The sequence below is a fragment of the Equus caballus genome, chromosome 10 (assembly GCF_041296265.1).
Source record: "Equus caballus isolate H_3958 breed thoroughbred chromosome 10, TB-T2T, whole genome shotgun sequence".
NCBI classification, from domain to species: domain Eukaryota; kingdom Metazoa; phylum Chordata; class Mammalia; order Perissodactyla; family Equidae; genus Equus; species Equus caballus.
The window spans coordinates 17,342,353-17,365,542 of NC_091693.1; the positions used below are offsets into that span (position 1 = coordinate 17,342,353).

At 54.8% G+C, this 23,190-nt stretch overlaps 1 protein-coding gene across 2 annotated transcripts in view; it reads right to left on the bottom strand.

The window, feature by feature from the left end:
- The window catches only part of PRKD2 (protein kinase D2), a 30,955-nt gene extending 7,765 nt beyond the window's left edge, over positions 1 to 23,190 (bottom strand). Inside the window, exons 1-15 of one of the 2 annotated variants that reach the window (XM_023649967.2) lie at positions 22,871 to 23,190; positions 22,179 to 22,585; positions 19,883 to 20,021; positions 16,495 to 16,626; positions 13,190 to 13,344; positions 12,865 to 13,087; positions 10,739 to 10,816; positions 10,506 to 10,659; positions 7,883 to 8,000; positions 7,003 to 7,080; positions 5,450 to 5,708; positions 4,091 to 4,143; positions 3,894 to 3,966; positions 3,233 to 3,339; positions 2,226 to 2,387 (exon numbers count right to left, since the gene is read on the bottom strand). In XM_023649967.2, coding sequence (XP_023505735.1) covers positions 2,226 to 2,387; positions 3,233 to 3,339; positions 3,894 to 3,966; positions 4,091 to 4,143; positions 5,450 to 5,708; positions 7,003 to 7,080; positions 7,883 to 8,000; positions 10,506 to 10,659; positions 10,739 to 10,816; positions 12,865 to 13,087; positions 13,190 to 13,344; positions 16,495 to 16,626; positions 19,883 to 20,021; positions 22,179 to 22,418 — 1,971 coding nt within the window. In that variant the 5' untranslated portion in view covers positions 22,419 to 22,585; positions 22,871 to 23,190. The remainder of the gene's footprint in view (positions 1 to 2,225; positions 2,388 to 3,232; positions 3,340 to 3,893; positions 3,967 to 4,090; positions 4,144 to 5,449; positions 5,709 to 7,002; positions 7,081 to 7,882; positions 8,001 to 10,505; positions 10,660 to 10,738; positions 10,817 to 12,864; positions 13,088 to 13,189; positions 13,345 to 16,494; positions 16,627 to 19,882; positions 20,022 to 22,178; positions 22,586 to 22,870) is intronic. The other variant, XM_070223089.1, reaches the window with a different exon arrangement.

Consider the following 23,190-nt stretch of genomic DNA (forward strand, 5'->3'; position numbering starts at 1 on the left):
CAGACCGCTACCTCGCCGTGTGACCTTGGGCAAAACACGGAAACCTAGGGGCTGGCCCCGTGGCCGAGTGGTTAAGTTCGCGCGCTCCGCTGCAGGCGGCCCAGTGTTTCATCAGTTCGAATCCTGGGCGCGGACATGGCACTGCTCATCAGACCACGCTGAGGCAGCGTCCCACATGCCACAACTAGAAGAACCCACTATGAAGAATACACAACTATGTACCGGGGGGCTTTGGGGAGAAAAAGGAAAGAAATAAAATCTTTAAAAAAAAAAAAAACACGGAAACCTGCCTCCACCTCAGTTTGCTCATCTGTAAGATGGGGGTTATACGAACACCTACCTCAAGGGGTGGCTGTGAGGCCTAAACAAGTTCATAAGGTAAAGGGCTTAGCACAGGACGTGGGGCGGGGCAGGCAAGGGCCAGAGAGCAGAAATCTGCAGAGAGAGAGAAAGCAAGCAGGCAGAAAGGCAGGAAGGCATGGAAGCCCAGAAAGAAAGAGAAACCACCTCGGTTGCTGGAGGCAGGCAGTTCCCTGGCCCCACCTGAAATCTGGATGAGCCAGAACCACTTAATGGGGTTCTGTCCTCACCCCATAAGCCAGCCTGACAAAGTCCTAGAACGAGGTGAGGAACCAGCCAGGTGGGAAGGCCTTTCTAGGAAGGCTGTGAAACCCAAAAGCCATGAAAGGCAACACTGAACATCGTAAAAGTGAAACTCTCTATGGCAACTAAAAGCCATGATGAATGAAATGAAGAGGAAAACAAATACTGGGATACAAGAATCAAACAACACAAATGACAAGGATCCAATGCCCCTCATATACAAAGAGATTTTACAATTCAATAAGAATAATCCAATTGAAAAATGGGCAGAGGGTACAGAAAGCACAGGCCAAGAAACATATGAAAACATGCTCGACCTCATCCATAACTGTTAAACTGCCCAATGAAGACACATGAAGTATCATTTTTCTCCCACTATAAAATTGGCAATCATTTTATCCAGCGTGAGTAAGGAGTGAGAAAGTAGGCACCCTCAAACTCTGCTGGTGACAGCAAAGATTGAAAGGGATTTTAGAGAACAGCTGGGCAATGGTCTTAAACAAAATTTAAAGCACATTTCTCTGGACTCACTCAGGAATGTGCTGGAACGTGTTGTATTGAAATTCTCCCACCAGAGCCCAGGGATGTTTGTAGATGGATGTCCACAGGATGTTGTGTGTAACAGTAGAAAAGTGAAGCAACCCATCTGCTCAGCAACTGGGGAATTTGGCGATATCCACGATGGGATACAATTCAGAAAAAGAGGCAGTTCTGCTAACTAGGTATTGAAATAGGATAGTCTTTCAGAAGTACCATTAAAGTGAAGTGAGTACAACACAGAGCAACACACAGTGCTGTAGATGATGTATGTAAAGCCAATTAAAATACATACACACACGGAGCAAACACAGAAAGTCTGCTTGATCACAACACAAATTAGTTTGACATTACCAGTTAAAAGCTCAGATCCTGGGTTCAGATCCCACCAGCTGTGTGACCCCAGGCAAGTTACTTGGAGTCTCTGAGCCTCACTTTTTTCACCTCTAAAATGGGACTGATAATAGCTGCTGCCACGTGGGTTGCTATGAAGATTAAATGAGTTACAACAGTGGCGGGCGCACAGTCAGTGCTCACTAATGGTCAGTGACCACGTTATCGATCATCGCCATTATGAGCATCCCCCGTGCTGGCCCTGCCCACTCTGGGCGATCGCTGTCCAGGGCTGGGTCCCCAGCACTGCCCAGCACGGGGCCCGGGGATTGCCTGTTGAATAGTCTAATGAACGAATGAATGGGCTCTCCCCGGAAAGGCCGCCCTCTCCTTCCCTTTTTCTACACGAATAAAGTCAGGCCCAGGGAGCCTGACTCATTATATAAAATAATAAAAACAGAAAATAAGAATCACTTCATATTTCATAATAAGGACTATTATTATTACGACTCTATTATTTTTCTACTTATCCTATTACTTTTCTACTGTTATCACTCTATTATTATTACTCTATTATCTGTCCTATTGTTACTCTAGTATTGTTTTAAATGATTATCACGCTATTATTTTTTCTATCGGTATTCTTATTACTCTGTTATCATTATGACTCCCTCCCAGGGCCGGCCTGACGTGTGGGCGCGCAGGGCCTCTCCGAGAGGACGCCCGCGCAGGGCACGGAGGGGCGGGCACACCTGGGTGATCAGGAACTTGGTGAGGCGCTCGGGCAGCCGGCCCTTCTCGCTGGACAGGATCATCTCCAGCATGTCCCCGTGCAGCTTCTCCATCACCACAAACACCTTCTCGGGCGTCTCGAACATGCACTCCAGGTTCACGATGCCCGGGTGCCGCAGACTCTGGGGTGGGGCGAGGGGAGTGGCGGTCAGGGCCCAGGTCATCCACGAACTTGGGACCCCAGAGGGCAAGCCATGGGAGCAGGGAGATGGCGAACAAGAAGGAACGTCCCTGGAGGGTCGGCAGGTCCTCCCTGGGGGTGGCCCTGGGGCAGGGGAAGGGGCTTCCCACAGGCCCAGACAGAGCCAACCCCACGGCAGCACCAAGTGTCCCGAATGATCTTAACATGAAATTCTGGTGGAGGCCCAGGGTGGCGGGAGGGAGGGAAGAGGAGCATGGAGAAATGGGCAGGAGCTTCGTACATCTGTATCTTTTAAATCTCTGTCCTCTTTCTTCCCCCAGACAGGCCTAACCCCATCTCTCCCACCCAGGTCCCCACCCAGCTTCCACCCTGGGCCCCAGGCTCCGGTCCCACTCCCTTTCCACCCACCCTCCAGGGGCAGCCCAAGGGATCTTTCTAAAGTACACACCTGACTCTGTCCCTTCCTTGCTCAAAATCCTTCCATGGCTCCCCAGTACCCTCAAGAGACAGCCCACAGGGTTAACCCTAACCCTGCCTGGACTCACCTCCCACCACCTCCTTACACAGAAACCACCTAGTAACCTGGAACTCCTTCCAGTTCCTAGCAGACTTCATGCTCCCTCTCACCTCCAGACCTTCTCACAACCTGGGCGCTCTGCTCAGAACACCGTCTCGCCCCTTCAACTCAACAGGCAAATTTCCTCCTCCAGGAAGCCCTCCCTGACCCCACCCCAGACTGAGTCAGTTGGCCCCTGAATGAAGGAAGCGGGAAGGGAAGGCCCTTCCTTGGTGGGGGCAGAGCTGGGCAGCAGACCACGGGGTCACCTGCAGAATGGCCACTTCGTTCCGGAGCTGGCTCTCCTGCTTGGTGGGGAAACGCAGTTTGTCGATGACCTTCACTGCGACGTCCCGGCCCGTCTTCCGGTGCTTTCCTGGGCAGGGGACAGGGGAGGAGGAGGATGAGGGAGCAGCACCTTCCAGTCCCGGCAAGAGGAACCGGCCCCCAGCCAGAGACGCAGCCAGAGTCGGGCAAAGGTGGATGGAAGGCCGTCAGAGTGGCTGTGAGGTCCCCCAGGAGCAATGTGAGGGGCAGGGGGCCCTGGGAACGAAGGTGGAATAAAGGAAGGGAAAGACTGAGCTCTGAGGAGGGGCATCTCTATCAAGGGAAACGAGACTTACAACCAATCAGAATCTAGGGTCTAGCTCTGTGGCCAGAGTGCAGAATTTACCCCCCTATTCATAATGGGAGGACGTCCATTGGTTTTTCCCAATGAGAAAAGGAGAGCCTGCAACCATCTGCCCTCAGGATCTAGGAGGTAAGCATGTGGCCAATCAGAAGAGAAGAGGTGAGCATGTGGCCAATCAGAAGAGGTAAGGTGAGCATGTGACCAATCAGAAGAGGTGAGCATGTAGCCAATCAGAAGAGAAGGTCTAGAGCCCAGAACCCCCCAAAACCCCCTCCAGATTCACTCTGAAGCATCCTTACCGCCATAGACCACCCCAAACTGCCCGGAGCCCAGCACCTCATCTGGGAAGATCTGGTAGACAGTGGCGATGTCCTGCAGGGTGGGGACAGGGAGGGTGCCAATGGAGATGGGGGGTCGAGGGCACCGGGGAGGGCTGGGAGGCTGTGTGGGAGGCCAAGGACATCCTGGGGGCCATGGGGTGTGGGCAGGGTCTCACCACATTCTCTTGGATCTCACTGTTGGACACGGAGATGCTCAGAGAAGCTTGTCCTGGGGAGAGGGGGGAGGCGGAGGTGAGGGGACCCCAGGTTCAGGGTTCCAGAGGCAGCCCCCAGAGCCAGACCACCTGGGCTCAAGTCCACCCGAGTGATCCGGCATGCAACTTCACGCTCCTGACTTGTCCACTATGAACCTCAGTTTCCTCATCTGGAGGATGGGGATAATGAAAGGACTTCCCTCAATGGGGCAGTGGGAAGAGTAGATGAGGTATGCTGAGGGGAGTCAAGAAGTGACATCACAAACGATTTCACGGAGCATTTCACCTTATGACCTCAGCGCCAAGGGAGGCAGGCTGATCCCATTTTACAAAAGCGGAAACTGAGGCTCAGAGGAAAGTCCAAAGACTCCTGTTGCGCAGGCTCTGGTCCCCCCTCAACCTCTTTGACTTCGACCCCGACCACGCTGCTGTGCACTCCCGACCCACGGGCCTCATTGCTGGGCCTCGGGTACGGCAAGCTCCCTCCTCTCTCCGGGCCTCTCGCTCGCTGATCCCTCTGCCAGGAAGGCCCTCCTTCGCTCAGTCTGAACCTAGCTAAACCCTCCTCATCCTTCAGGCTCAGCTCAAATGTCATTCCGGCCGCCAGGTCACATTACTCTAGCACAGGGTCTATGTTACATTGTCATTCGGACGGGATGATCTGATTCACGTCTGCCACCCACCCTGGATTGATTATAAGCTCAAGAAGATCGGGAGCCCGCCCCCTCTGACCGCCCTTTGCCTCTGCCTGACCTGCTTTCCCATTTGCCTCCCCCTACCTTGCCCTGATCCTCAGTTTCCAGGTCTCAGCCCAGATGTGGCCTCCTCCGAGAAGCCCTCCTGGATACCCAGGCTGGGTCAGGCACCTCCTCTGGGCTCCCCTAGCCCTCCAGGTCCCATGTCCCAGCCCTGCTCACTCTGGGTCATCACTGTCTGAGGACAGCTCCATCTCCCCCATTGGACTGTGAGCCCCGTGAGGGCAGCTCCTGGGCTGTCTTGGTCACAGCTGTGTCCCCAGCACCGTCTGGCACAGGCCAGGCACAGGGGAGGCACTCAGTAAATGCATAAATTAAAAAGTCTGAACTCACAATTTGGGGGAGTCGTCACCACCTGGGACAAGACTCAGAAAGGGGAAGTCACATGCCCAAGGCCACACACCAGGTCCAGGGCCAAAAGGAGATTTGGACCCAGGTCTGCTGAGTCTAGAAGCCACATTCGCCACTGTGCCATTCCCTGCCCTCCCCTGACTCTTCCCTCCCCAGGACCCTGCCCAAGCCCTCCCAGATCCATCTTCTCAGGGACCCGGGGTCAGGGACTTACTGTGGGGTGTGTGGCCCGGGGCGCTCGGTGCGTCTTGGAGGATGACGGGCATCAGGGCCTGGCGGATGGCCGTCTCCCAGCCCCGGGCCGCCTCGGCCCCCTGCACGCTGGGCCCTCCTGGGACTCCGCCAGGTGTCTCGCCCACAAAGTAGGTGGCATTGGCAGTGACGATCTCAAAGCAGTGTGGGTTGGTGCCTGGCGGCACGAGGCTGAAGTTCTGGGAGGGCTCCACAGAGAGGATTTCTGACAGTGGAATTTCCTGGCAGGACACAGAGCCAGCGCAGGTGAGGATGCCAGGCAGAGTATAGGGCTCCCCTCACCTCGAAGAGCATGAAGAGTCCAGTGTCAGTGAGGAAGGACCTAGTTTGTGTGGATGGGTCAGGAAAGGCCGCCCAGTGGAAGTTACACTGAAGCAGAGACCAGAAAGGTAAGAAGAAGCCAGCAGGTGGAGAACTGGAGCAACCAGCATGTGCAAAGGCCCTGAGGTAGGAAAGGCTTATGTTCAAGGAACATGCCATATCCCCATCACATGGATGGTGCCTGGCACCCAGCAGGTGTGCCATGTTTGATGAATACATGAAGGCCATAAGACCAGGGCCAGGCCACACAGGACCTCATGGACCACAGGAAGGAGCCTGGGCTTTGTCTCCAGGGCCCTGGGGAGCCATGGAAGGGTTTAGAGCAAGGGAGGGGCAGGTCTCTCCGGCTGTGTGGAGGGTGGATGGGAGAGGACAGGACTGAGCTAGGAGACCAGGAAGGAGGCTGAGGGGACCTGGGGAGGAGAGAAAGGGCAGGGTCTACGGGCAGGGAGAGTGTGCTTTGAAAAGGGTTGAAAGAGAAAGGAGGGTAGGAGGGTGGGAGGGTGGGAGGGAGGAAGAGAAGAATGAAAGAGGCACAGACTTATGTAGCCAATAGAACAGGAGACAGAAGCGTGGCGGTGGGGACCGCATTTTAGCGTGGTTGGAGCAAGACCAGAAGGATGAGAAGGAGCCAGCCCCGGGGAGTGCAAGGAGGATGCTCCGGAGCCGGTAACAGCCAGGCGCCTGGCTTTATTCTAAGGGCAGAGGGAGCCATGCAGGGTTCCGAGGGTTTTAATCAACTCCTCTGGCTGCTCTGTGGGCAAAGACTGCGGGGGCAGAAGCAAGGACCCTGGGACGAGGCTGCTACAACAACCCTGGGGAGGGGGACACCGTGCTGACATGGGAGGGGTGATGGATGCACATAAATAACCCAATACAGTAATTATAAAGGAATCATGAGAACACATGCCAGGCCCTCAGCTAATTGCAGATTCTCTCTGAATGGTGAGAGACTTTTGGCACAGAGACGGGTGGTGAGTTGCCCGGGTGCCCCAGCTGGAAAGCGGTGGTGTTGGGATCAAACCCACGGGCAGGGAGGCCAGGTAGGGGCACCTGCGGATGGGAGTGGGCCTGCAGTGGGTGAGGAGACAGTGTGATGGGCGGGCGGGCGTTTGGCTGGAGGAACTGGCAGAGGAGTGGAGAAGGCGGCGGCGGGCAAAGGGGGAAAGCTGGGGGAGCTGCGGGGAGGGCCACCTTGTAGTATCTGTTGGTCGTGTTGTTCTGGAAGAGCGTGATGCACTTGCAGTCCAGGCGCCAGTAGTGCCGCTTCCTCTGTTGGGAGAGGTTCCGGAGACGTGAGGCTGCCCGCCCACCATGCTGCCTGGGCCCCGCCCTTCCCCAGATAGCCCCGCCCACCTGGCCCCGCCCCACCCCACCCCTCCCATCCCTATAACCCACCCCTCTAATTCTAGCTCTACCTCCGCACAACCCCACCCCCCACCTCGTCCCCTTCTCAAATTAACCCTGCCCCTCCCTCCTTAGCTCTGGCCCTGTCCCACCTTGCTGCACCCCATAACCCCCTCTCTAACTTTAGGTCAGTCTCCAGCCTGGCCCTTCTCTGACCCTAACCCGGCCTCACCCCTATCTCCTGCTTCCCCAGACCCAGTGCCACCACGACAAGCCCTCCCCCACCTTTTTTCCAACTTCGCCCCACATGGCCCCATCCCATACACCCCACTTCCTTGTTAACTCTATTTACGCTTCCAGCCCGGCCCAGCACCACCTGATCGCATCCTCTATAACCCCAACCCTTCTCGCCGCGCCCCTAACTCCAGCTTCTCGCCTCCTGGTCCCACCCCTCCCTTGACCCTGCCCTAAACCCGCCTCTTCTCTAACTCCTGCCCCTCGCCTCGTCCCACCCTTATAACCCATCCCTCTAGTTCTAGCTCCGCCTCCAGAGTGGCCCCGCCCACCCTGGCCCCGCCCAGCCCCGCCTTCTCCAGCTGGTCCTGCCCGGCCCCAGGTTCTGGCCCCGCCCACCAAAACACCCCCACCACCCCCACCACCACCACCACCACCCCCCCCCTCCTCCAGCCGGTCCTGCCCGCCCCTAACTCTGGTCCCGCCCCCTCACCAGCGTGTCCTTGTTGCTGTAATGAACCATCCAACCCTCACGCAGCGTGGTGCTGGATTTCCGTGTCGTGTGTCTCACCGACTGCACTACCCTCATTAGGGGGATGTACCCCAGGGAGCTGAGGGTCGGGGGAGAGAAGGGGCGAGAGGTTAAAAGCAGAAAATAACCATAGTTTCTGCGGCCGCAGCAGGCATCTCTGGGCAGCCGGGAGTGGGGAGTGGGGTTTCTGGCCACACTTTTTTCCCCTGTGGTTTCCAGATTCCCCACAATGAGGACGGGGACTCTTGAGAGGGCCAGATTAAGACGCTGGCTCCCGAAGTCAGGCTGCCTGGCAAATGACCTAACCTCTTCGTGCCTCAGTTTCTCCACCCAAAGGGGTTGCTGTGAGGAGTGAAAACCTTTCTTAGGAGCTTAGCACAGAGCTTGGCACACAGGGGGCCTCCAATAAGTGCTAATTAGTAGCGAGCCCATCGATGTGAGCCAGCTGTGTGACACTGGGTGAGTGACTCAACCTCTCTGTGCCTCATTTCCCTCCTCTGTGCGCATGCTATTATTGCAGTGACTTGCCTGACTCCAGATCCAAGAACTTCTTGATCCCTGCACTAAACTAGGCTTCGGTGGCCTTGGGACTTCCCTTTGCCTCTCTGAGACTCGATTTCCTCAGGTGTGAAACAGCTGCCTCTCCCAACACCTCCCTCCTCCAAGCCCCTCAAGGTCCACCTCTGACAGCCCATATTCTGTTACTAAACACCCCCAGGAAAGACCTGGGCGAAAGGGAATCTGACGTTCCAGGCTGCTCGGCTCGGGTGGCAGCAGTGGAAACCCTCCACGATCCCTGTGACCTGAAGAGCCATCCCCCCTCTGGCCTTGTCTCCCACCCTTTCCCCTCGCCCTCCCAGCTCCAGCCACACTCGGCTCCTTGCTGTTCCCGGAATATGCTTAGTGCCACCTCAGTGCCTTTGCACGTGCTGTGGTCCCTCTGTTTGGGACACTCTTCCCCAAATATCTCCCATGCGGCTCCTGCCCTCCCCTCCTTCAGGTCTCTTCAAATGTCACCTCCTCAGAGATGCCTGCTTGAAGGACCCGGGCTAAAATAGCACGTTTCCATTCTCTGTCCCCTCTCATTGCTTCATTTTTATTTTATCTTAGATAGCCATTATCGATACCTTACGCTCTGGATGCATGTTTAATTAGCTGCCTGCCCACTAGCATGTCAGCTCCATGAGGGCAGAGACGTTTACTGTTTTGTCCACAGCCGTGTGTCTGGATTCTAGAACCCAGTTGGCGCTCACTGGCTATCCACTGAGACACCGTGGAAGCGGCCGCATGTTTATGCTGTCCTGGCCTCTGGGGTGCGGGCTCAGCTCCTCTCTCTTATTCATTACTGGGCAAAGCCCCTGAGCCTCACTCTTCTCACCTAGAAATGGGGATAATGATTCTCATGCGAAGGATTGAGTTCAAGAACAAATGCTTCATGGACGCGCTCCACAGCCCAAGATTATTTTTATAAATCAGGCACTCATTATTAAAATATTTTTGAGCCTCTCCCCTCAATACATGCACATTTATGTAATACCTTATGCGGTTACATATAACTCAGCAAGAGCTTCACCTGCAGGATCTAAGGGAATTCACACAATCTCCGTGAGGCAGGTGCCATCAGCGCCCCAGGGGAAACTGAGGCACATGGCAACGTGACCAGCAGTTTAAGTGGCGGAGCTGGGACCTAGGCCTGGCTGTCCCGGCTGTCAGCCCCCAGCGCCCCCAGCGCCCTGCTGTCTTCCTGCCCCTCCAGGAAGGGGGACCTGACCTTCCACACCCCTGTCTGAAGCCAGGCCCCATCCTGGGCACTCGGAAAACAGACAAATCTCCTCGCCCTCCAGCCCTGGAGCTCACAGGCTGGTGGAGGTGAAGAAATGGGAATTCCACTTAATTTAATTTAATATTAATAATTTAAAATGCGGCATTAAGTAAAAGTTAGTATTCTTTTTCAGAGCTTCCATGCCAGAAGAAAGCCATTGCCCGTCGGGTCCTTGGGGAATGTCCTTCCGTCCCCATCTTACAGACGGGAAGACAGAGGTACCCAAAGGGGAAGGGACTTGTTTAAAGCCATCTAAGTGAATCTGAGGCCAAAATGGGTGAAAGAAATGGACATTTTCCCTTCCTTTCTAAGATTTAGTGCTCTGTGATAAGAGCGAACACTATTTGACACTTACTGCATACCAGGCACTGTTTTAGGTACTTAAATTGTATTCATCCATTTCCTCCTCACACTAACCCCATAATTCTCCTTTTACTGATGAGGAAGCCAAGGCCCAGAGAGGCTAATCTCCTGCCTAAGGCCACACAGGGTTGCAGAGTCCATGTTCTCACTCGCTCTCTGTCGCTTTGCAATGCAGACTGTTTCTGAAAGGACCCACCCGAAACTGACTCCAGTGGCATCCTCAGAAATACAATATAAATTAAAATAGGCTTCGATGAAAAATTTAAAAAAATGTAAATCAGGAAAAAAGGTTCCGTTCAGAAATAAAGTGTGGGTGCTGAAGCAGGTCTACCTTGGGAGCCTGGGAAATGTACAAGTCGAGGGGGCCACCCGCTGTGAGACGGGGAGGGCCCCGGGTACCTCTGTGCCTTGGCTCCCTCGCCCTCGTCCTCTTCACTGGCGTGGAGGGCGCTCTCCGAGTGGGAGCCTGGGATGACACCGGCGTCGTCGGGCTCATCCATGAGGGCGCTCTTGTCAGCCTCACTGAAATCAGTGGCCTCCTCCATCGGCACATCTGGAGCGACAGGGACATCAGAGGGGCCTTCCCCCGGTCCTGCCCCCGCCCGCTTCCCGCTCGGCCCCCGGCCTCTTACCTCCGTTGATGAGCGCCTCCCCTAAGCAGTCATTAGGGACGCGGGTGGCACAGCGTTTGTGACAGTTAAACTTGCAGTCTGGCAGGGGGACAGGGAACAAGGAGACAGGTGTCGGGGGGAGAAGTCACCTGCAAGGGCTGAATCTGGACTCCGGACTCCCAGGCTCCAAAGGGCCTGCTCTTGCTGTTCGCGGCAGGGAACCCAGCCGACCCTTCCCTGGTCGTCCCCTCCTTGAGCCTTGAGCCCATTTCCCCAATTATGGAGACGCTGGATTAAACAGTAGGGCCAGGTGACGTGTCAGTGGCTCTAAAACCCTAGGACTCTAAGGGACTAAAGTTCAAACCGCGTAAATATCCATTACCCTAGACCCCTAAAATTCTAGAATGTAATGGGGTCTAACGTTCTATGATTCCAGACTTTGAACACTCGAGGACAGGCTTTCTCAACCTGTGGCACTATGAACATTCTGGGCCAGATAATTCCTTCTCGTGGAGAGCTGTTCTGTGCATCACAGAACGGTTAGCAGCATCTCTGACCTCCACCCACTAGACGCCAGTAGCCTCGTCCTCACACGGCAAACACGATGTCTCCCAACATCCCCTGCGAGGGGGTGGGCGAAACTGTCCCTGGTGAGAACCACTGCTCTAGAGTTGGATGATTCCAAGCTTCCAGGATGCTGTCCATCAAAGACTTTAGAATTTGATGAAAACCTTTTTTCTAAGGCTCTGTGATTCTAGATTTCTAAGACGCTAGGTTTGATGTCTAAGTTTCTAGAACTCTACACACCCATGAGAGTACTGTTCTATGATTCTAGGCTGTTAAGACTCCTTGATGTCCCAGGTTTTAGGGTTTTCTATATCTAAACTCTAGAATTCTGTGACTTCTCAACCTCCAGAAGCTGATGATTCCAAGGTTCTAGGATTCTCTATGTCCAAGATTCTAACACTTAATGTTTCTATGGTTCCTTAGCTCTAGACATCTAAGATTCTAGAACCTGCTTGTTCCAATGAATTCTAGAATTGGATGGCTCTAAGTTCTTATGGATCTAGACTTCCAACATTCTAGAATTGGATCATTCAAAGTTCTGGAGTTCTAGATTTCTAGGACTCTAAGATTCCATGCTTCCAAGTTTATGATTCTAGACTTCTAAAACTCGAATTGGATGCTTCTAGGCTTCTATTATTCTCAAATCCTATGGTTCTAAAGTTCTAATATTCTGAGAATCTATAATTTGTAGTTCTAAGAGTGTAAAGTTCTATGGTTCTTTTCACTGAATCCTACAACCCAGAATTCTTTTTTTTTTTTTTTTTTGAGGAAGATTAGCCCTGAGCTAACATCTGCTGCCAATCCTCCTCTTTTTGCTGAGGAAGACTGGCCCTGAGCTAACATCCATGCCCATCTTCCTCTACTTTATATGTGGGACGCCTCCCACAGCATGGCTTGCCAAGCGGTGCCATGTCCACACCTGGGATCCGAACTGGCTTACCCCGGGCCGCCAAAGCGGAACGTGCGCACTTAGCCGCTGTGCCACCAGGCCGGCCCCCTACAACCCAGAATTCTTGAATCCTATTTCTAAGGTTCTATGATTCTAGAATTCTCAAGTACTACAGTCTTAGAATTCTGTGCGGGGCCGGCCCCACGGCCAAGTGGTTAAGTTCGTGTGCTCTGCTTCGGCAGCCCAGGGTTTCGCCAGTTCACATCCTGGGCACGGACAAGGCACTGCCCATCAAGCCACGTTGAGGCGGCGTCCCACATGCCACAACTAGAAGGACCTACAACTAAAAGTACACAACTATGTACCGGGGGGCTTTGGGAGAAAAAGGAAAAATAAAATCTTAAAAAAAAAAAAAAGAATTCCATGCCAAGTGTCTTATGAATCTAAATTTCTAAGGTTCCAGGATTCCAAGGTTCTAATGACCGAGGTTCTAGGATTCCAGAGTTCCAATGGTTCTAGAACCCCAGGATTCAGGGTCCTCCCTTTCTGAGGCCCGGTGCTCCTAAGGATCAGAATACTGAGATTCTGTGTCCCTCCACAGGCCCACCTGGGATCCTCAGCCTCTGAGCATGTGTGCGGGGCGCTCTGACCCTGTCTGTCCCCCGCCCCACCCGTGGGGGCCCCCGCTGACCTTTACACTGCAGGCCCTGGCGGAAGAGACCCTTGAGAAGTTTCTTGCAGGCCTGGCACACGGTGGGCCGCGTGTAGCTGTGGATGAGGAAGGTGTGTGGCACCTTGACCTTGGAGAGCAGCATCTTGTCCAGCTCGATGGGGCGGCCGGTGTAGGATGAGGCGGAGGAGGAGGAGGACGATGAGTGGGGGCGGCGAGGCAGGAGCTCGGTGGTGCTCCGGTTCTACCAGTCAGCAAGAGTGGAAGGGGAATATCAGTGCCTTGTCGCTCGTCCTGGGCCCCGCCACCCCCCGGCCACCAACCTGCCCCCTCCCCAGCCCCTCACCAGCTCCTCAGCCGTGCAGGGCAGGGACTCAGAGGTGCCGAGGCGCACCGAGTGGCCACTGGCCAGAGACGTGGACGACAGGCGCCGCTTGCGGGCCCCGCTGCAGTTGTTCGGGATGCTGAAGGCGCAGCGTTTGTGGTAGTTCAGTCCGCAGCCTGCGGGGGGCGCCAGACGGTCAGAGACACAGCCTCCACCCGCCCGGGCTGGAAAGCTCCACCCGCCCCGCGCCCCCCTCCTTTCCTGGAGATCTGGGAGACAGCAGATCCCTCAGGACGCCTCAGGACTGTGATTAACGTCAAACTACGAAAAAAACCAATTCAGGCAGAACTGCTAAGGGCCCAGAGGACTCCAGCAGGCAACGCACGGGGAGCAGGCGACGCGCCTGCTGAGGACAAAGGGAAGACGGACTGGGCCGCCGAGGGAGGAAGCCACAGCCACGTGACCAGTTGCAGAAATGAGTTAGGAGAATTTCTTCCTTCTTTTGTAATGAATATGTGTGTGTATACCAAATACTTTTGTTTTCTTTCCTCTTCTATCCCCTTATCACCTAATAAAGGATATTAATAAATAATTAACTCTGTTTCGTGGTATTTAAGTTACAGGATATCGAAGGAGAAGATGGAAGAGCAGCCAAGGATGCATGGTTTTCTGGGGATGGGCTAGCGTGGTTTGGGTTCCGCTCAGGATGCTATTATAGCAGGTGGCAGTATGACTGTTAATTTCGTTGTTTCTTTTTTTAATCCTCGTCCATGAAAGAATCAGGCTCAGCTTGTCCTTTCCTACTGGATTTCCTGAATCCTTGCTCCAGTACCTCTCCCGGGATTCCAAATGGTTCCAGGATCGCTCTTTGTTCTGGAGTGAAGAACGTTCCTCCAGCGTTCGGAAGCTGCGTTCAGAACGCTGCATGGAGCCTTCGGGTCACCCGCCTGTGGCAGCCTTTCCGGCCCAGCACTTCCTCATCAGAGGCGCTGGCTTGGATGCTGGGTGTAATGCTGCCGAGGCAAAGTCTGAGGACCCCCACGGGCGCCGCGAGAAGAGCTTCAGCACGGCAAATGGCCTTTGCATCCAGAAACCACTTCCCAGTTCTGGCCTTTAATCACTCACATGCTTCATGGAATTTCAGAATCTCATCCATGAGTCCCAGTGGGAGTATCAAGGGGGAGTTAAACTCCATCATCCGTGATGCTGGGCCAGTGAAGTCTGTGCGAAGAATGCCCTTTAGAATTTGATGACACCAGGGTTGTGCCATGACCAAGGTTACACAGGCCAAGACCTCGGGAGCTGGACACGGTGTGTGAATGATGGCCATACTGATGGCAGCTTTGAATGCACTGCATCAGTTTTCTGCAGGCCTGCCATGGCTATTATCCCAAGAGTCCTTAAATAATGCCACAAGTAGATTTAAGGCTGCATGCTAATAATCCTAGTTGATGAGATAGGTCCTCCGGAACATGGGTATCCAAGACTCTGGATTTCCTTAGAAGCACGATAGCCACGAAGCTGGAGATCCTTAGACACTGAGACATCCGAGAATATGCCTCTAACTGCAGGGCACACTGAACAAACAGCGGAGGTACAGATCCTCATGGAAGAATGGACAGTCCTCACCTGCTGTGTGCAGAGCATAGCCAAGGCGGGGGTGTGGCCTTCATCTTCAGGCGGGGCGAGGTCTCAACATTCTCAGAAGCATCAAAGATGGGAACCGTAGGGGACTGGCCCCGTGGCCGCGTGGTTAAGTTCACACGCTCCGCTGCAGGCGGCCCAGTGTTTTGTTGGTTCGAATCCTGGGCGCGGACATGGCACTGCTCATCAAACCACACTGAGGTGGCATCGCACATGCCACAACTAGAAGGACCCACAACTGAAATATATCACTATGTACTGAGGGGATTTGGGGAGGAAAAGGAAAAAAAACAGATTGGCAACAATTGTTAGCTCAGGTGCCAATCTTTAAAATAAAAAAAGAAATATCTAAAAGAAACCAATAAGAGGTAATTAAAGTTAAATGAGGCCATAAGGGTGGGGCCCTGATCCGATGTGTCTGGGGTCCTTATAAAAGGAAGACCCTTCAGAAACCGCTGTCTCTCCACACACCACATGAGGACACTGTGCGATGGCAGCCATCTGCAAACCAGGAAGAGGGTTCTCACCAGGAACCGAACCCTGTTGGAACCTTAATCGTAACCTTTCCAGCCTCTGCAATTGTGAGAAATAAGTGTCTGTTGCTTAAGCCTCTCAGCCTGCAGTGTTTTGTTCTGGCGGCCCCAGGAGATGGACATGCTAAGGTGACAGGGGTGGACTCTGACGGTCAGCTTCACGTGTCCACGTGGCTAGGCCAGCATCCCCAGTTATTGAAACCCTCATGTAGGTGCTGCTTGTAGAAGGATTTTGTAGATGCGATTCAAGTCCGCAGTCAGGTGACTCTAAGAGAGGGAGACTGTCCTGGTTAATCTGGGTGAGCCTGTTTCAATCAGTTGAAAGGTTTAGAAAGCAGAGCTGAGACTTCCCGGATGAAGAAATTCTGCCTGTGGAGAGCAGCTTCAGCTCCCGCCTGTGAGTTCCAGCCTGCGCCTTCCTGACGGGCGGTCGGACAGACTTCAGAGCTGCCTGGCCAGCCTCTACAATCCTGTAAGCCAATGCCTTCCAAAAATCCCTTAATATGTATACCTCCGACTGGCTCTATATCTGGGATTGAGCCCTCACTAATAGAGTCTCCGCCTTCTTCCCTGGGCATCCCGCTTTTTCTTCCCCAAGCTCCGCCCTTTACCTCTCCCTCGGAGCTCCACCTCCGGAGCTGAGCCCCACCCAGGCCCCACCCCACCAAAGCCATGCCCCTGCCACGCCTCTAGCTCCTCCTCCAAGCCCTGCCCCGCCCCCTATGCTCCGCCTCCCGGCCCTGAGCCCCACCCAGGCCCCGCCTCCCGCCCCACCTCCAACTCCTCCCCCAAGCCCTGCCTCTGGGCTCTTACCTCCCCAAGCTCCGCCCTTTACTTCTCCCTCGGAGCTCCACCTCCCAGGCTCCACCCCCAAAGCTGAGCCCCACCCAGGCCCCGCCCCACCCAGGCCACGCCCCTGACCACGCCTCCAGCTCCTCCCCCAAGCTCTGCCTCTGGTTCGTCTCTCTCCAAGCCCCACCCCCTAGGCTCCGCCTCCCGGCCCTGAGCCCCACCCAGGCCCCGCCCTCCGCCCAAGCTCCTCCCCCAAGCCCTTCCTCTGGGTCCTTTCTTCTCCAAGCCCCGCCTCCAAGGCCACGCCCCCTGCCCGCGCCTACCTCGTGGCCCCGCCCCCCGCCCCTTCCCTCTCACCGTCACACTTGAGGCCCTGGCGCACCAGGCCAAAGAGCATCTCCCCGCAGTGATCGCAGAAGGCGGGCGCCCGGTAGGAGTGCACCGTGAGGGCGTGCGGGCGGATCTGGAAGTCCTCGAAGGTGGCCGAAGCTGCAGGGAGGGGCAGATGGTGGAGTCGGGGCGGCAGAGGCTGTCCCGCCCCGCACTCCCGCGTTTCTCACAGCCCCCAAGCTGCAAGGCTGGCGCTGTCCTGCCTGCATTCACCCGCATACTTCATGGGTTCAAATCGCATCTCCACTACTGGGCAAAACAGCCGTGCTGGAGACAGGGGGGAAGCGGGTGGGGAGGCGTCGAATGGGGATGCAGTCTCCGCTTTGCAAGGTGCAAGGAGATTGGTTGCACGACAATGTGAATGTAACGAACACTACTGAACAGCAGACTTAAAAATGGCTAAGGTGGGGGCCGGCCCTGGCAGAGCAGTTAAGTTCATCTGCTCCCTTTGAGTGGCCCAGGGTTTCATGGCGCCGCTCATTAGGCCACGCTGAGGCGGCGTCCCACATGCCACAACCAGAAGGACCCACAACTGAAAATACACAACTAGGTACCTGGGGGCTTTGGGGAGAAAAAGGAAAAATTTTTTTAAATCTTAACAAAAAAAAAAAGGCTAAGATGGTAATCTTATGTATATTTCACAATTAAAAATTTTTAAATAAAAATAATATAAATGCCTGGGTCCCACCCTTGGAGTTTCTGATCTCCTTGGTCTGGGGTGGAGCCTGAGCACCAACAGAAAAACACAAACACCTGTGTATCCTAGTTTTCTCATCTTTAAAATGGAAATTCCACAAATATTTACTCAGTGTCATTCCAGGCAGTAGGGACACCACATGGAGCAAAACAGAGAAAAATCCCTGCCTGGCCTCTAGTGAGGGACACGGACAAATACCATAAATATTCTTATTTAACACTCACCCAATCTAGCAGTTACTCTGTGCCAGGCACTGCTCTAAGTACTTTAAAATACTAACGAATTTAGCCCTCTCAAGAGCCCCTGTGAGGTACATCCTGTTGTTCTGCTCGCTTTCTAGAGGAGGAGACTGCAGCACAGACAGGTTAAGCAACTTGCCCAAGGTCACACAGCCAGCAAGTCACAGAACTTGCATTTGAACCCAGGCCCCTGTGGCTTGAGAGTTCAGGCTTTCAGCAGTGGACTCACTGCCTCTCTGAAATGTTTACGTAATAAAATATACAGCAGGTTAGAAGTCAGTAAGTGCTTAGGAGGAAAAGTAAGCAGGGAAGGGAGAAACGGAAGGTGCAAGAGGTACACTTTTAAAGAGGTGGCAGGGAAGGCCTCCTGGAGGAGGTGACGTGAAGGCAAAGGCCTCCTTCAGGAGGTAAGGGAATGAGCCACACAGGTGTCTAGGAAAGACCACGCCCAGTATCATACCAGCACCTCCTTAGAGATTCCTTTTTAAGGGTTAAATGAGTATGTGGAAAATCCTTAAAACAGTGCCTGGTACATAGAAAGGGCTGACTAAATGTTAGCCATTATTTTAAACATTTCATTTTGAAGTGAAGTCTCGTTCCTCTTCCCCCCCCAAAGAAAAATTTCAGTCTAATATTAAGCTATTTTTCTTAGTATTATACAACAGACAGAGGACTCGCTGTGCCAAGCACTGTTGACACATTCATAATAAAGCTATGAACAAAACAGATTTACACCCAACTCTTGGGGAGTGGACATCTTTTGGGGAGACAGACAAGAAACATAAACACATAAATAAACAAGGAAATTCCAGACAATGGAGGAAATGGCATTTAAGCTGAGATCCAAATAACAAGAAGGAGCTAGCTATGAGGAGATGGGCGGGGAAGCATGCCAGGCATCAAGAACAGCAAGTGCAAAGGCCCTGAGTTGGGAGGGAGCTTAGTTTGTTTACAGGACAGAGGGCAGGCAAGCACAGCTGGAACAAAGAAAGTCAGGAGGACAGTGCTAAGAATGAATTCGGGGAACTGGAAGAGGTCAGGTCATGAATAGCCTTGAGGCCATTTTGAGGAGTTTGCGTTTTACTCCAAGGGTAATGGGGAGCCATGGGAGAATTCAGAGCAGTGGAGTGCCATGATCTGACTTGGGTGCTACTGCTTTAGTCTAGGCAGGAGGTGATGGCGGCTTGGATGAGCGGAGGTAGTAAGAAGTAGATTCAGGATGTTCACTGAAGGTAGGACCAATAGGTTTGATGATGGATCAAGCAATGGAGTGAGAGAAAAAGAGGAATCAAGGATGCCCCAAGGTTGAGGGCAGGAGCGCCTGAGTGAATGGCGATGCCCTTCACTGAAACGGAGAAGATGGCAGGGAGAGCAGGTTCAGAAGGCGAAAATCAAGATGTCTGTCATGGAGAGGCCATATCTGAGAGAGGCCCAGAGACGCCAAGGATGAGGGAGACAGGTAGGTGAACAAGACTTGGGTTTAGGGGAGAGACCAGGATGAAGACGAAAATCCAAGAGTTGCCAGGGTATTTAAAACCGGAATGCATAAATCCAAACTTCTAATTGTCATCCATCCATTCACCACATTTTACTGAGCATGCAAGGGGGCCGGGGGTGGGGGGGGGGCCCGGGAGGGTGGGGGGGAATACAGCCGTGAATAAGGCAGATCCCTCCCCCGCCTCCCACCCGGGAAGGAACCGAGGGCTATAGACTCGTCTCAGGTGCTGAGAGCTTGTGCATCTAGAAAGTGGGAATGGCCAGTGGGTGTCCTAGATTCTGGCTGCAAACACAGGAGCCCAGGTTTCCTCTCCCTTACAGTCTGATCTCCTTGGGGGGAGCCCTAGGCATCAGACCATTTTTAACTTTATATCAAAGTATAACATGTCTAGAAACGGACACATCAGAAGTGCCCTGCTCAGCGAACTGTCAGACTGGGCACACCGTGTCCCCAGCATCCTGATGGATAAACGGAAGCGTATCCAGTTCCCGCAAAGCTGGCTCGGGCTGCGCCCCCAGACTCCACCTTCCGCAAAGGCACCCACTCTCCTGGCTTCTAACACCGTAGAGTAAACGCATCGTCTTTGCGCTTCATACACGGAAGGATGCTCTGTAGATCCTGAGGTCTAACTGCTGTCTCTCAGCGTTAGTTTGCGAGATTCGTCCGCATCGCCATGGACCACTGATGCTGCACAACAGGGCTGTGCGAATTCCACGCTGCGCATGCCCCGCAATATATTTACCCATTCCGGGCCGGGAGTTTGTAAAAGCTCCCGAGGTGACTTTAATTTGCAGCCAGGGCTGAGAACCGCTGGCCCCTGACTTGAAGAAGCGAGTTTCTGGGCCCTTCTCCCCTCCCCCTCCTCCAGATGCCCCGCCTCCGCTCGAAGCTCCGCCCCTGGGCGGGCCCACGGCCGCTCACCCGACAGCACCACCTCCACCAGGTCGCCCTCCTGGATGTCTCCCGCCGAGCGCACGAGCTGCAGGAGGTTAGCCGACGTGGGGTCATGTTTGAAGAGCAGAATCTTGTCGTAAAGGCCGTAGAAGCCGCACTCGGGGAACTGAGGGGCGGGAGAGGGAGGTGGTGACGAGAAGGGCTCAGAGCGCCTGCAGCAGCGGTCTGAAACCCTCCCAGGGCAGGGCCGGCTGTTTCCCCCGGAAACTCGGAGACCCCTCGCTTCCTGCCTGCTCCCTCCCAAGCCCAGCTGGAGCCCGGCAGGGTGCCAGGGCCCCAGGTGTGCCGAGAGCGAGCGCCGGCCAGAGCGTGGTGGCTGGACTGGCCAACCGGGGTGAAAAGGAGAGTGGGCACCTAGAATTTTCCGGAGCCCGGGGTGAGGGGGGCGGCTGATGAGCACCCCCCTCCTTGATGCAACCCCACACACACCAACCAGCTTCCTTCCTGGATCTATTGTTGTCCTCGTTACCTGGCTCCAGGCCCAGCAGTGGGGCGGGGCGAGCTGAAAGGAGGGGACTTAGGACTCCCGGGGCGCGGAGGGGGGAAGGCGGGAGCTGGAGGTAGGGAAGGTGCCCCCCACTCAATGCCCAAAGGACCCAGGTGTACCGGTCCCCAGCTTGGGGGGGCAGGAAATGAAACCCGGTAGAACAGAAAGTGAAACTGCCCAGGTGGGGCAGCTGGAAGGAAAAAAAGAGGCCATCCCACACCTGGAAGGAGAGGATAGAAAATAAAAAGGGGGGGATGGGAGGGGAGGCCTGAGGAGGTGGGCTGAAGATCTGAGCATGGGACAAAGAATGTCACCCAGGGGACACTCTGCCCTCCCCCCAGCCTGCTTTCCCAAGGAGCAGGCTGAGCTGGGCCTGAAAGCTGGGCCTGCTAGTTTTGGGGTTTGGGGGGGCGAAGGCAGCCCTATGTATTCTTGCCTGCCGGGAGAGGGTCCACAGCGACCAGGACTCCCTGGGCCCTGACTGCCTGGGAGGTCTTTCTCTCAGCCTCAGTTTCCTTGTCTGTGAAGTGGGGGAGTTGGCCCAGTTCCCCATGTTTCTCTGAAGCCCAAAGAATTCATTTCCAGGAGTCTGAGAAGCTTCTGGAATTTGGATATTTGGGGATTCCCGCATGGTCCCATTGCAGGATTCTACATTCCAGACCCCAACATATTCTCATTACACGTTTTAGGATTTCAACAACGCAGATGAGCAGTAGTCTAATATTTTATTGTTCTACGAATCTGACAAACTAGGATTCTAGGAATATTCGAGTTTCTTAGCATTAAAGGATTTAAATAAGCCAGCATCCCCAAATTCTAACATTCTAACACTCTAGGATTCCAACAACCCAGGAACCTAATATTCCAACATTTTAATGTTTTAGTATTTCAACAACCTAGAATTCTAACGTTTGAACAGTTTAATATCAGAGGCGTTCAATTACCCAGCAGTTGCATATTCCAACACTTTAGAATTCTAATAGTCTAACATTTTTACAGTCTAGAATCTCAACAGCAGACAACGCCACTATTCTAACTTTCAACATGCTAGGATTCAGACATTGGGATCCACCTGATTCCCTCTTGCAAAGATCCCCAGCCCCCCACCTGGTGACCCTGGTGTCTGAAGCTGAGAGTGGGGTGGGATTGGGGAAGACCTGTTAAAACAGGCCAGCATCAGACCTCGGGGGTGGGGACACGGGGATTAGGAGAGGGGACAGAGTCCCCAGAGCCTCTGGGCGTTCCGACGAGGTGCCGGCCCCGCTGCCCACATTTCGCCCTGGGGGAGGGCAGAGATGGGGCTCCGAGACCTCACTTGCCCCGGGCAGCCAGCGCAGGCGCGCGCGCGTGCACACACACACGTCACCCGATCGCCTCGGCCAGCCCGGCTTCAATTTCTACTGTTTCCACCAAATGGGAGGTCAGGGATGTGCCAGGGCAAGGAGGTGCCCCCACATCTGCTGCCCCCAGCTGCCCCTTCCTCGCCGCGTCTACACCTGGCAGGCCCCTCCCTTCCTCCCTGCCTGCTGCAGAAAACAACAACAGGCAGGGACACGCAATTTGGGGAGGCCTCTGGGGCACCCCACCCCTACGCAGGCCTCCCTCAAACGGGTAGTGGGGTGAAGAGGCAACTCGGGGCCAGTGCCCACCCCTCAGTGGCCCGAGGCTTAGACCCTCTTCCTCCCCCACCCTTACGCCAGGCTCCAGGTGGCCTCTGCCAGCGCCCCCTCCTCTAGACTTCTCCCCAAGCGCGGTGGGAGGAACCCACGCCCTTACCTTCTGGTCCACGATGGAACAAGCCAGCTGCTTCACATGGGCCAGCTCGGAGGCGGTGGGCAACAGCACGAACTCGCGGGTCAGCCCGATCTGGATGTGGAAGGAGACCCCGGGGCCCGGGGCCGGGACCTGAGGCAACAGCGGTGGCGGCGACTGCAGCTCCAAGCCGCCGATGAGCGGAGGAGACCCCGGCCCGGGAGAGCCCGGGAGCCCGGCGGAATGGGATGGGGCGGCGGCCATGGGGGGAGGCCAGGGACCGGCCGCCCGGAGCCCACCCGGGATCCGGCTGGAGGAGGCTGGGGAAGCCGGGTCACTGGATCCGAGGGATGTCGTAAGCTGGTGGAGGGAGCGCGGGGATCCGAGAAGAGAAATCTAGCAGGTTGAGGGGATTCGAGGATGGCGTGAGCCTGAGAAATCAGAGAAAAAGGAATCTAGTGGATCAGACGCTCGGGAATCAAGGGATCACAGATGCTCAGACAGGAGAAAGTCAATGGTGCGGGGGACCCAGCGATTGACAGATTCCAAGAAATCAAAGAAGAAAATTAGTAGGTCGGGGTCACAGGGATCAAGGGAGCCGAGGATCCAAAGGCCCTTTGGAGAGAGAAAGGATTACAAAGGGAACAGGGGGATCCCAGAATCCAGCGGCTCTAAGAGGATCCAATTAAGAAGAGGGCCCTAGGGATTCACCACACCTTGGGGATGGAGTGCAGGAGTCTCTGAGTCGGAGATCGAGTGGATCCCAGGGATCTGAGGGGCCCGGGGATGCGGCAGAGGGATCCCAAGAGCCAGGGTGCTAAGGAGGGAATCTCACGGGTCTCGGAAGTTGGAGGAAAGTTCGGTCCGGGGCCGCGGAGAAGGGGGCGTTCCCGGCAGCAGTGGGGGTGGGGCAAGGGAGGGTCTCCCGGCGCCGGGCGCCGGGCGCCGCTGGCTCTGGTTCCCCCTCCAAAGTTTAACTCGGCGGCGGCGGCCCAAAAGGAAGTGTCCGGAGCGACGGCTCGGCCGGCCAATCAGC